The 13,251-nt window shown below is 48.6% G+C and overlaps 1 protein-coding gene across 7 annotated transcripts in view; it reads left to right on the plus strand.

The window, feature by feature from the left end:
- ANKRD16 (ankyrin repeat domain 16) overlaps positions 1 to 13,251 on the plus strand; it is a 35,736-nt gene that overhangs the window by 12,016 nt on the left and 10,469 nt on the right. For 2 of the 7 annotated variants that reach the window (XM_005214399.4, NM_001075331.1), the window contains 1 exon segment: positions 1,085 to 1,664. The exons of 1 other annotated variant lie outside the window; for it this stretch is intronic. In XM_005214399.4, coding sequence (XP_005214456.2) covers positions 1,085 to 1,266 — 182 coding nt within the window. In that variant the 3' untranslated portion in view covers positions 1,267 to 1,664. 7 annotated transcript variants of the gene reach the window in all.

Consider the following 13,251-nt stretch of genomic DNA (forward strand, 5'->3'; position numbering starts at 1 on the left):
AATCACTGTAATTTTTTAGATTTGAGGCTCAGATATTTTTAGAGCTAACCCCTTAGTCTTGGGTTTTGGAATAAACTTTCTCAGTAGCATTCTGTGCACCAGTGACCATCTTGCCAGGGTTTAGTGGGACCTGTGATGCTTGAAGGCTCACAGGTAACCTGCCCCTCACTCCAGGGCTGCAGATGGAGGCCACTGAGTCCAGGGACACAAGCTTTCTCCTGACGGCAGGGGAGCAGGACCCAGGCTCTTCCGGCCCCCAGGAAGCAGACTCAGTGCCAGTTTCTAACCAGAGTGGGAAATGTGTCAGCAGTTTTTCTTTCCCTTACATCTTTCTTATTCAAAGTGATATTTTTAACTTACACAGTGAATTCACAAAACTTTGAAAATGCCTTCTGTACCATTTAAAATCTCCTGGTTCTTATTAATTTGCTGTGTGCATGTCAGTCATGTCCGACTCTTTGTGACCCCCTAGACTGTAGCCCAAGCCAGGCTCCTCTGGCCATGGGATTCTCCAGGCAAGAATACTGGAGTGGGGTGCCATGTCCTCCTCCAGGGGATCTTCCTGACCCAGGGATCGAACCCGGGTCTCTCGAGGCTCTTGCACTGTCAGGCAGATTCTTTACCACTAAGCCACCTGGGCTTCCCTGGTGGCTCACATGGTAAAAAAGTCTGCCTGCAGTGTGGGAGGACCAGGTTTGATCCCTGGGTTGGGAAGATCCCCTTGGAGAAGGATATGGCACCCCACTCCAGTATTCTTGCCTGGAGAATCCCATGGACAGAAGAGCCTGACTTGGGCTATAGTTTGTGGGGTTGATAAAGAGTCAGACATGACTCATTAACTTCTGTGCTTTAGACAAGTCTCAAATCCTCCCCAATTGGTTCTGTTACTTTTAAAACCACTTGTGACCAAATCAGGTTAAAAGGAAAAATGTTTAGATCCAGAATAGACAAAGTCATAGTCATGAATATGGAACTATGAAATCTGTGCAGCTGAAGGAACCAGAGTTTCCATCAGGGGCACCCGGCTCCCCTGTCTGTACTGCTGTGAGTGATGCCCTGAGCTGGGTCCTCTGTCCCCACCCAGCCCTGCACCTGGCCTGCGCGGGGCAGCACGCAGCCTGTGTCCAGTTCCTCCTGAGCTCCGGGCTCCAGGACTCTCCGGACGTCACGGGCACCCTGGCTCAGCATCTCACACGGAGCCCCAACGTCCTTCAGTGCTTCAACCACAGCACGATGGCTGAGGGCATTTCCAGAGATAGGCAGTGAATCCATGGGAATGCGTGTGCTGCTGCTTCAGTTGCCAGCAGGTGCAGTGAAATAGGCCAGGAGCCGGTGTTTTCTTCATTCCCCCTCAGGTGGAGGACCGCCCCCTGCCCTCGGGATGAGGAGGCTGGCTTCCTGGCTTGATGACAGCCCATTGCACAGTCAGACTCTTTCCAGGGTCTCTGATTCACTTTTTCTACCTTCGAGTGGACTCGATGATGGGGATGAAGTCTGCGTCTGGAATCCTTAGGGAAGCATGAAAATACAGGAAGGGGACTTCCCTGGTGGTTCAGTGGTTAAGATTGCACTTCCCCTGCAGGGGCCAAGGTTCAATCCCTGATCGATCCCCACATGCCTTGAGGTATAGCCAAAAAATAAAATAGTTGTTTTAAAAAAGAAAATACAGTGTGCCGGCTGTTATGTGTGAGATGCTTTAAAATAAATCACTTGTGGAAAGGCCATGATAACATTTACAATGTAGCAACTTGCCATTGCCTTGAGCCACAAAACATGACTGGCCTGTTTACTTTCTTCTTTCACAGGCTTTTCATTGGTCATTACAGTGGTTTAGCTTTTGGTTTCAAAGCCAGGAAGGAAATGCAAGGATCTATTTACACAGACGTTTACAAGCAGTTAATGGAAACGCTTCTGTATTCTAAACTCTGCTTCTTAATGTTAAACATTAAAACATTTAATGTGCATTAGAGCATTTAATTAAACATTTAAAGTTTAATTAAAACATTAAACTATAATATTTTAATCCTGAGGTTATTATTTTTTTAATAACAATTCTGTATTTGGCTCACTTTGGATAATAAATGCATCTAAAAACACATCAAAGATATTTTCAAGCCTTTTTCATAACCTCATTTGGAGGATGGTGTCTGTTCTTGAAGCCACAGGTCGAGTGCCCTGTCCCATCTGCCCATGGAAAGTGATTTGTGACTCTCCAATAAATGAGACCCTTGACATCATAACTTTAAGAAATTCTGTAGCAACTTAGATTGAAGAGAGGATGAGTCCTCCAGCATTTGGATTCTTTTCTTTTTTTAATGCAAAGAATAATTATCAATCCCAGCCAATCTGTTAAAGAAAAATGTATGTGTCAATCACAAGCAACTCAGTCCCCTCGTTCAGAGTAATCTGGTGGGAACTTAACAGACGTGGCAAGAGTGTCGATTCTTCACTATTCCCAGACAGCGCTGGCGGGTTTTTATCTCTAGCAACCAGATAAATGCTCTGATAGAAACACGATGGGCTTCCCAGGTGGCTCAGTGGTAAAGAACCTGCCTTCCAATGCAGGAGACATGGCTTTGATCCCTGGATGCAGAAGATCCCATGGAGAAGGAAATGGCAACCCACTCCAGCATTCCTGCCTGGGAAATCCACGGACAGAGGAACCTGACGGGATACAGTCCATGGCGTCACACAGAGTCCGATATGACTGAGCGACTAACACAATAACAGCAGAAACACGACTGTGACCTCTGAGTCACACACTCTCCACTTATACCTCCTCGAGCTGCTGGCACCTTTCCTGTTGCCCCGGAGGTGTCTCTGTGTCACTTACTCTGGGTCTGAAGGTGGCCTATGAGGAGGACCCCTACTTGCAGGTGGGACAGGAAGACCCACCAGGTGCTGCCCATCTCCCCTCAGCGCACACGTGATGCAGCTTTTCCTCTGCAGTGACTGCTCGCAGCTGCCTTCCTGTCCGAGCTATGGACCTGATGTACACACTCACTGTGATGCTCATCTGTGGGGTTGCACTTGGTTCCCCAGGATGCGGCTCTCCATCTGAGAGGCTCTTGTAGCTGGACCCAGGACGTCAGACGTGCTGCCAAAACCACTGGGGAGCCAGAGAGGACAGTGATGACAATACCATTCACTGGCAAAGATAGTGGTGATACAATTACACCTGTTCTGCAATAGTGACACACTGAGAATGCTGATACAGGGGTGGTGATCATCAGCATTATCCCCTCACTTCCTAACTGTAGGTACTTTTCTCACTTCCTTTGGGTCTTCACTGAATGGGGCCCTTCCCTGGCCACATGATCTAAAAATCCTTTCCTTCCCTCAACGTTCTATCTTCTTCCCTTAGTTTATGCTTTCTCCATAGGACTGACCGCTAAGGAATACACCACACAACTTGAGTTGTTTCTTTTGTCTACTTTCTGTCTCCCCAGCTAGAAGGTAAGCTCCTCGGCCGGGGTTTCTGTGTCTCTTGCTCACGCACTGTATCTACAGGGCTCAGAACAGCCCTGGCACTTGTGATCTTGATACGGTCAGCGAGAGGGGGATGACTCCCGTGGTCTTGAGCACTGACTGCGTCCTGGATGCTGTACTGAGCACCATTCCTAGCCAGCCTCGTCCTTCCCTGGCTCTTCCGAAGTGCAGCCCTTCTGACCATCCTCAGTTTCAAGCACCCTTTCTCATCCTGACCTGCCCTTGGTCCCCGGCTCACCAGCAATGCCGGTCCCTGCCACCAGCTTCCAGCTGCTGCTCTAGTTCACAGGGACCTAACTGCCAATTCAGGTGATGTCCTTCGGCCCTCCTGTTCCTGATGCTTTCAGTTCAATGAGCGATCACTCCTGCCTTCGGAACCTGGTTTCCTGTCACCTCCAACAACGTGCTTCTGGACTTTGCTCTATTTCCTTTCCTGTCTCCGTCAGGCCCTGACCTGTACGAGCTTCTGTCCCTGCTCCGATCTGCACAGCCACGTCTCACCCACTCTCATCCCGCTGCCCCTGAACAATGAGTCCCTCCAGCCCAGACCCCCTGCTGCTGGCTGTACGTTTTTGCATGGACGTCATAAGTTGGCCCCACATCCAGCTCACTTAAAACCTAGCCTACCCCTAAAATCAGAAATTTTGAAAACCTTTCAATCAACCATACCCCAGTATAACATAAAAAGTAAGCAAAAAAAGACCTGTGCTCCCCCAAGCTCCCTACATTCATTCCAGAGCCAGCACACCACCCCTCCCCTGGCCTCCCTGGGACCTTCCTTGGACAGGAGGCCCAGAGATCCGGTTGGCTCCACCCCACAGTGACTCCCTGGTCCCGGCTGCAGCTTTGCATCCTGACTGATGCTGCCGCAGTCCCTCAGTCCCACCCATGGAGCTCTGCCATGACCCAGCGCACTGACCGCGGATGCTGTCTCCCTGTGTCCCCTTCCAGAGAGTGGCCACCACCTGCCCCGGGGTTTTCAGCGCCCCGCCCATGACCAGCACCCAGAGGCTGCAGGCAGTCCTTCTGAGGGCACGGCTGACCCACGTGAAATTTCAGGGCGGAGGCTGGGGAGAAATACAATTTTGTCATTTGAAAATAGCTGGGACTCCACACATTTTACATATATACGTGTAAATATATATATATATATATGTATGTATGTATATATACAAGATAGTATTTACAAAAAAAAAATTTTAAGGGATTGCAACGGAAAAGAAAGTGCAAAACTCAACACCCAGAAAATGTGAGCACTGTGCCCGTGGCAGTTTATCCAGCTTGCCCTTCCTAGAGCTACCAGCAGGTGGCGGGCCAGGGCAATATTGCCTTTATTCTCCCAGGATTTTTTAAGGCTCACTAGTTAAGAGACTTGGAGAAGGCAATGGCACCCCACTCCAGTACTCCTGCCTGGAAAATCCCATGGATGGAGCAGCCTGGTGGGCTGCAGTCCATGGGGTTGCTAAGAGTTGGGCACGACTGAGCGACTTCACTTTGACTTTTTACTTTCATGCATTGGAGAAGGAAATGGCAACCCACTCCAGTGTTCTTGCCTGGAGAATCCCAGGGACGGGACAGCCTGGTGGGCTGCCATCTATGGGGTCGCACAGAGTCGGACACGACTTAGCAGCAGTAGCAGCAGTTAAGAGACTAACTAAAAGCCTGCGTGAACAGATACAGCCTGAATGCAGTGGAGTATGTCTGTTTGGATTAGTCTCTGATAACTTCAGGCAGCTCTCAGAATTCTAGAGCATTCTCCTGTCCCAGCTTGTAGCATGCATGGGCTTTATTTTTCCCCATTTCGTTGAAAAATCCATCATCAACCAAAATTCAGATGAACATGAAACACATAAAACAAAGTCCAGCTTGCTGGTTACCTTGTCCCTGAATCCACAGCTCTGGGTCTCTCACATGCTCCCTGTCCTCCCAGCTGATAAGAGTTTAGCTAGCTCAGTTTAATCATTTAACATTAGACAGAAACAAAAATCACTCAGTGAGAAAAATCTGCAAGCTGACATAACAGACTTGTGGACACAGCAGGTGAAGAAGAGGGTAGGGCAAATGGAAAGAGTAGCATTAAGACATATACATTAGCTTGTGTAAAATAGATAGCCAGTAAGAATTTGCCATATAGCACTGCTGCTACTGCTGCTAAGTCGCTTCAGTCATGTCTGACTCTGTGCGACACCAGAGATGACAGCCCACCAGGCTCCCCCATCCCTGGGATTCTCCAGGCAAGAACACTGGAGTGGGTTGCCACTTCCTTCTCCAATGCATGAAAGTGAAAAATGAAAGTGAAGTCGCTCAGTCGTGTCCGACCCTTAGCCACCCCATGGACTGCAGCCTACCAGGCTCCCCGTCCATGGGATTTTCCAGGCAAGAGTACTGGAGTGGGGTGCCATTGCCTTCTCCAGCCGTATAGCACAGGGAGCTCAAATCCAGTACTCTGATAACCTAGGGGGTGGGATAGGGAGGGAGGTAGGAGGGAGGTTCAGGAGAGAGGGGACATATGTATTCCTACAGCTGATTCACGTTAATGTGTGGCAGAAACCAACACAGCACTGTAAAGCAATTATCCTCCAATTAAAATATAAATTAAAAAAAGAAGTCTGCAGGTCAATAAAAACATGTCCTCCAAAAGCAAAGAAGAAACCGTTTGCTCCGTGAGTGTGGATCCCATATACTCTCAAAACCCTCCCCCTTCCTGACCTTATACACGTGCCCGTGGGGAAGGCAGATCAATAAAATGTTCACACACGTCACTGTTCCTTCTCAGAGCTTCCATCCACTCTATTTACACCTCCCTTGTTGCCTCCATTAGTTAGGATATCAATTCTGCTCCCATAGTTAAGACCCAAAATAACAGTGGCATACACACAAATGTATTTCTGCCCCAAGTAAGCAGCCTGGGTAAAGCCAACCCAGGGTGAGTTAGGACAGCTGGGGACAGGCAGACCCCCGGTGTCAGTGTTCTGGGCCCTAAGCCTGTTCCTCAGCCTGGGAAGGGAGTCATGTCCCCTTTGAGGAAGGTAGGTGTATCAATCCCATTCAAGTCCCGGGGGCCGCAGTTTAGCCAGAATCTAACGGATGCTGTGGGTCAGGGATCGTCTGGCATCGATGCTGCTGGTTGGCAGCTCAGGTTTTGGCAGGGGCCTCCCCCGAGGCCTCTCCCTATGGGCTGGTGTGTCTTCATGGGATGGGGGCTGGGGTCCCAGAGGTGAGCGTCCAAAGGAGGGAGAGTCCACACTGCCTTTCCCACCTGCCATCAGTCAGGGTCGGCTGGGGAAGTCTTGCCCAGCTTCAGGGGTAAGGCAGATAGCCTCTACCTCGGGGGAAGGGGTTTGGGGAGGGTGGACAAGTTCCAGACCAGGTGGGATAGCAAGTGGGCCTGGAACTACTGTGGGAGCCCCTGTCCACACTGCCTCCCCCACGTCTGTCTGGCCTGAATTCCCATAATGGCCTCTGAGTGCTCCTGCTTCCTCCACTTTTATGCTTCCCTTCACATAACTCGCGAGCAGCCCCCAAAGCTTATAACACATCTGATGGTTTCCCCCACTTGCAGACTCATCATCTCCACTTAGGGTGGAGCATGCACGGTCCCACACTGCCTGCGGGCCCCTGCCTCCCACCCACCACATAGAAAACCTCTCTCTGGGTCCCACTTCCCTGCCTTCAGTTCCCCAAACTGACCAGACTTTCTTACACTTCAGTGTCTTCTGGAAATTTCTCTTGACTTGTCCTGTGGGTTCCTCCTGTTCATCCCAGCCCCCGACAGCCTCAGAGCAGCCCTCTGCCACATTCTGTTCCATCCCTTCACACAACTGCTCGTAACTGGCCTGAGAACACCCGGCTTTTCTGCAAAATGAAAACCCACAAGATCAGGGTCCATGCCTGCTTTGCACTTGGCATAGGTGCATGCATGCGTGCTAAGTCGCTTCAGTCGTGTCCGACTCTTTGCAACCCCATGGACTGTAGCGTGCCAGGCTCCTCTGTCCATGGGATTCTCCAGGCAAGAATGCTGGAGTAGGTTGCCATTTCCTCCTCCAGGTGGCACAGGTGGGCCCCACGTAAGTCTTTGTGGAATGAGTGAAGGGTCAGGGAGGGGCGGCGAACAGGGGACCAGCCTGTGCCCTCAGGAAGCTGACATCTGTAACAGGAGCAGGGCTTGTTCTGTGATTACATCAGGGCTCTGTGTGGTGGGGCCGTGCGAGGAGACGGCTTCTCGGAAGACATGGCATCGGGGCTGGGCCTGGAAGGGCGGAAATCATGTTGATTTTTGGAGACAGTGGGCAAGGGTTTCCTGAGCAGAGTCAACAGCAAGGATGTGATACAATGAGGTCAGAGTTGTCAGAGAAGATGCAGTTACATTTGAATTTCAGATAAACCACGAATGCTTTTTTTATTATAAGTACATCCCAAATATTTCACAGGATGTAATTCTGCTGAAAAGCATTTGTGGCTTATCTGAAGTTTAGATTTAACTGGGTGTCCCAGATTTTGCCAGGTCTGGCAACCCTAAATGAGACCCCAGTTCACAGAGAATACTTGCCTCTCCCGGTGGGTTTCTGCTGAACAGTGGTGCCTTTGTTTCCCATCTCACAAGCCAGGGCCAGAGACCCATCACATGAAGAGTCACATGGCTCCTCTGGGCATTGCTGCCCTGGCGATGCTGTCTTCAGGTGCCCCCAAGCTCACTGCTGCTGCGTCAGGGCAAGTGCGTAAGATAAAAGGAAGGAAGCGGACTTTGGCAGCAGAGAACTCTGTTTAAAACACAACCCTGCAACTCCCCATCCAGGAGAATTCAGACCAAGTGACTCAATGTTCTCATCTGTAGAAAGGCCACAACGCCCACCAGAAGGCACATTGAAGGCACTTAGGGAAGGGCTGGCTCTCTGACATCCTTATTTGCTTTGTAACCTGTCATTAAAAGCATCGCCACTGCTTGTCATGTAGTATCGGTTTCCCCAATTGCAACAGAGAACAGTGTTATCAAAATTTCTTAGATTTTTAAGTCTAAGAGTCCATCCAGTCCAATCAAGGCTGAGCAAAGTACAATAACTTGTCTGCTCTTCAGCCAAGCATCTGAAAACCCACCTGGCCCCCTGCCCTCTGAAGTCTTGAGCTTGACGCTCCCTGCATGTCCAGTCAGCCAGACGCGAGCTCTTGAAGGCATCAGAGTGCATCGCTGCTTCTTTCCAATAATCGAGAGGTTTTCTCTCTTTTAAATATCAGTGACAAGGACTTCCCTGCTGGTCCAGTGGCTGAGACACCGCATCCCAAGGCAAGGGGCCCAGGTTCGACCCCTGGTCAGGGAACTAGATCCTGTATGCCGCAACTAAGACCTGGTGTAGCCAAGAGAAATAAATAAAAAGTTTTACTAAATAAATATCAGTGAGAATGTGCCAAGGCAGGAACTTCAGTTTCCCCTCTAGCTTCCTGAATATAATCCAGGGAAAGAAAAGCCTGAGAAATTATCTGACCTCTTCTCACTGGCCTCAGCAAGGAGCTTGACTTCCTGGTGCGGTGAATTTCCTACACACACACATACACACACACACACACACACACACACACAGGTCTTACTCTTTTTTTTTTTCCAGCGCATAGAACATAATAAGCAAACACTTTTACTATCCAGGCGTCAATCTGGACCGAAAGTGGGTTGCTAACAACAAGACAGTTAAGCAGCCTGACCACACTTCCCCTGCTTTGCCTTTTGGTTTTTACCTCAGTGTCATTTCTCCAAATCAAAGGAGCTCACAGGAGGGGAAGCTGCAGAGCCTGAGGGCGTGTACCTGGCACTCTTCCACCACTCGCATCACTGGGGTTAATTGATCTTCGCCATATTTTTTCCAAAAGTCAAGGTATCGTGGGGGCAGGGGCAGAGAAGCAGCGGCTTGTGACGGCACTTCTCAGACGTCCCAGCTTTGCAACCCACTGCAACAGCCTGGGCTGGTTCACCCACTCGCTAGAGTCCAAAGATGGGACAGGGGTCCCCACAGCTCAGGGATAAACAATAATCTTCCCTCTTCTTTAATCCAAAGATGGGGTGGTGCTCTCTGTAGGCAAGCTGCAGTCGCTCAGTTCTGTCTGACTCTTTGTGACCCTATGGACTGCAGCACGCCAGGCTTCCCTGTCCTTCACCATCTCCTGGATCTGTGGGCAAGTAACAACCTTTAAAAGGATTAGCCCATGAGGAAGTGTGAGGGGCAGGGACAGGGAGGGACAGAAAAAGAAAAAAAAATTACAAGTGGTTTTCAAATCAGTAACAAGACTCAGTTCTCTAGGTATTTTCACCAGAGCAAATCTCAAGACCGATGGTCCCCCTGGCCGACTGGAGAGTAAATAGGCCCAAGGCTACGTTGTAAGTGAAATACTCAGTTCTACAGGAAGACTCGAAAAATACCTCTGAGTGAAGTAAGAGGTTATGCTGAGGCTGTGATTTAGAGTGTGTTTAGTGCCAAGATTTGAGAGGGTGCTCCCCTAGAAAGAAGACATCATTGCCTCCAGGAGGGAAGAGGAGGTTCCTGGAGGCAGGGGCTCCTTTGGGTTGACCCACGTGTGAGATGAGAAACAAACCCCCAGGCTCAGAATTGCAGGATTCCTGGACCAGCAAAGACTCCCAGTGAAGAGGAAAATTGCGTATATATGGAATCTATAAAGATGGTACAGATGAACTTATTTGCAGGGCGGGAATGGAGATGCAGACACAGAGAACAGACTCATGGATCTGGGCGGAGGAGAGGGGAAAGAGAGAGGGGGATAAATGGCAAGAGTAGCATGGAAACATACGCACTACCACATGTGAAACAGCCAGTGGGAATTTGCTGGATGACTCAGGGAACTCCAACCAGAGCTCTGTGACAACCTAGAGGGATGGGACGGGGTGGGAAGTGGGAGGGAGGGGACATACGTGTACCTGTGGCTGATTCTTGTTGCTGTATGGCAGAAAACAACACAATATTGTTGGATAATAAAGCTATTATCCTTCAATTAAAAACAATGTTTTAGAAAAAGAGAGAGGGAGAGAGAGCTCACAGATAAATGTTGATAAGACCAGTGATGAGGTCCAGTTTCTCTACTTTATCCCCTCTGAGGTGGTCTCCATCCTTCCTGAGTCCATGCTAGACAAGCACAGCCAGCTTCCACCCAGATAAACAGGAAGGAGAAAGGAGAGAGAGAGAGAAGACAGCTATGGGAGGAAATTAGTACTTACACAGATGAAAATATATGGTGATTCCACATTTTCACTACAGGAGGAAGAACAGCTACTCTTCCCACCCGAGAGCCCAGTGACTTGTGAAAAGCTAAATACAGTGCTGGTTCAGAATTGAGTCTGTGCTGACCTCAGCGTGAGGCCCAGAGCCAAGAATTAGACTATTTTTTAATGCAGTTACCAAAAAACAAAAAAGGTGTAGCTAAAATGGGTGATTTATTCAACAAGGACCTGCTATGTATCACAGGGAACTCTACTCAATATTCTGTAGTAATAACCTATATGGGAAAAGAATCTAAAAAGAGTGGATGTATATGTGTAACTGAATCCCTTACTGTAAACCCTAAAACTAGCGCAATGTTGTAAATCAGCTATGCTCTAATAGAAAATAAAAACTATATTTCAAAAAGACACTAAAAATAAAATAAAATGGGTGATTTGCATTTTTTATTCCTAACTACAAAATTAAGATATGATCAAGTGCAGGGAAACATAGAAGAAAAGGCTTAAGATTTTAAATGTTTATGAAAATAAAGTGTATGCACGGAAATAATGCAAACAATACAGAACTACAAACACGGAAAATGAAGGTTCCCTGATAGCCTTCCTGGAACCAACCAGAGCAAATGGTTTAGTGGACAGTTTTCCAGATTTTTCTCTGTATATGTGTAACCAAATATATATATATATTTATGTGGTTTAGTCGCTAAGTCATCTCCAACTCTTGTGACACCATGGCCTGTAGCCCACGAGGTTCCTCTGCCCATGAGATTTCTTTCCCAGGACAAGAATACTGGAGTGGGTTGCCATTTCCTTCTCCAGGGGATCTTCCTGACTCAGGGACTGAACCCAGGTCTCCTGCATTACAGGCAGATTCTTTACCAACTGAGCCACCAGGGAGGGTATACATTTGTGCGGTATGGGGAGTTTTACAAAAATCTGATCATGATTTAATACTTTCTTTTGGGAGTTCACTTTCTTTTTTCTCATATCTTGGACATCCTTCCATGCTACTTCTTTATAGACAAACTGTATACTACATAACTGCTACACAAGGCTTCACTGAGTAGGTATGATTGCAGGTGAATACTTTCACCTTAAATTTATCTAATAGCATTTTAGTCACACCAAAAGGCAATTTCAGGGGCTTCAATGTCATCGTACTCTCATTGCACAAATACAGTGTTTGCCCTTTATTCCTACCTGCCTGCCTTTGTCCATCTGCACACACTTCTCATCACTTGTTCATTTAACCCAGAACTTCCCATGGAATCCCTGCTACCGAGGGCTGCTGGGGGTTGCCAGGCCCTACGAAATGGGCATGACTAAACAGCAGATGTGTCAAGACAACCTGTCATTGCAAAACCCTCTGGTCGCTTTGTCATTTACAGTTAAATGTAAGTAGGCCTTTTGTACACATTTTAAATACCTTCCTGAAAAAGCAAAAGGCTTTCATTTCTGTCAGATACTTTTATAAAGGGCAGAATTCCCTTTCCCTGTCCTGGGTCTGTTTTGTCACAGCATCTGGGAATCCCAGGGGCAGGGTGTGGAGGGCTCTGCTGGGTGTGGTGTCCGTTGGTTTGTGACAGCATTTAGCCAACTGGTAACTTTACTTCAGGGCTTCTTGGTGGCTCACTGGTAAAGATTTTGCCTGCAAATGCAGGAGACATAAATTCAGTCCCTGGATTGGGAAGATCCCCTGGAGAAGGGCATGACAACCCACTCCAGTATTCTTGCCTGGAGAATGGACTCCATGGACAGAGGAGCCTGGTGGGGTACAGTCCATCGGGCTGCAAAGCATTGGACATGATTGAGAAACTAAACATTACCTCACTGTGCTCTCAATTCCTCTGGGGCCCGACAGGAAGTGGACTGTTTTTTCCTGCAGGTCATCCGGGATACTGCTACCCTACAAGACTTGTCAGGTGTAGATGCTACAAACACATCACTATTTAAAAATACAGATGGGGTGAAGAATTGGAAGACTGGGATCAACACACATATGCTACTGATACTATGTATAAAATACATAACTGCTGAGAACCTACTGAACAGCACAGGAAACTCTGCTCAGTGCTCTGTGGTGACCTAGATGGGAAAGAAATCCCCAAAGGAGGTGATATATGTACACATAGCTGATTCACTTTGCTGTGCAGTAGAAACGAACACAATATTATAAAGCACCTATGTTGTTTGCTCACTAAGCTGTGCCTGACTCTCTGTGACCCCATGGGCTGCCAGGCTGCCAGCCTGGCAGAGGAGCTGCCAGGCTCCTCTGTCCATGGGATTTCCCAGAACAAGAATACTGGAGTGGTTTGCCATTCCCTTCTCCAGGGAATCTGCCCTACCCAGAGATCAAACCTGTGTCTCCTCCCTCCAGCCTACTCCGCCCTCAACGTCTCCTCTGTGCGGGACCCGCCGCCGCCGCAGCCGCCCAGGCCTCCGGATCGGGAGGACCCCCGACTCGGCTGTGACTCGGCGCCCGGACCGCCGCGTCCTCCTGCCTCTTTTGGATCGGTAGAAGAACAGTCAAGATCATAAGTTTA

Source organism: Bos taurus, chromosome 13 (assembly GCF_002263795.3).
Source record: "Bos taurus isolate L1 Dominette 01449 registration number 42190680 breed Hereford chromosome 13, ARS-UCD2.0, whole genome shotgun sequence".
In the NCBI taxonomy this organism is placed as follows: domain Eukaryota; kingdom Metazoa; phylum Chordata; class Mammalia; order Artiodactyla; family Bovidae; genus Bos; species Bos taurus.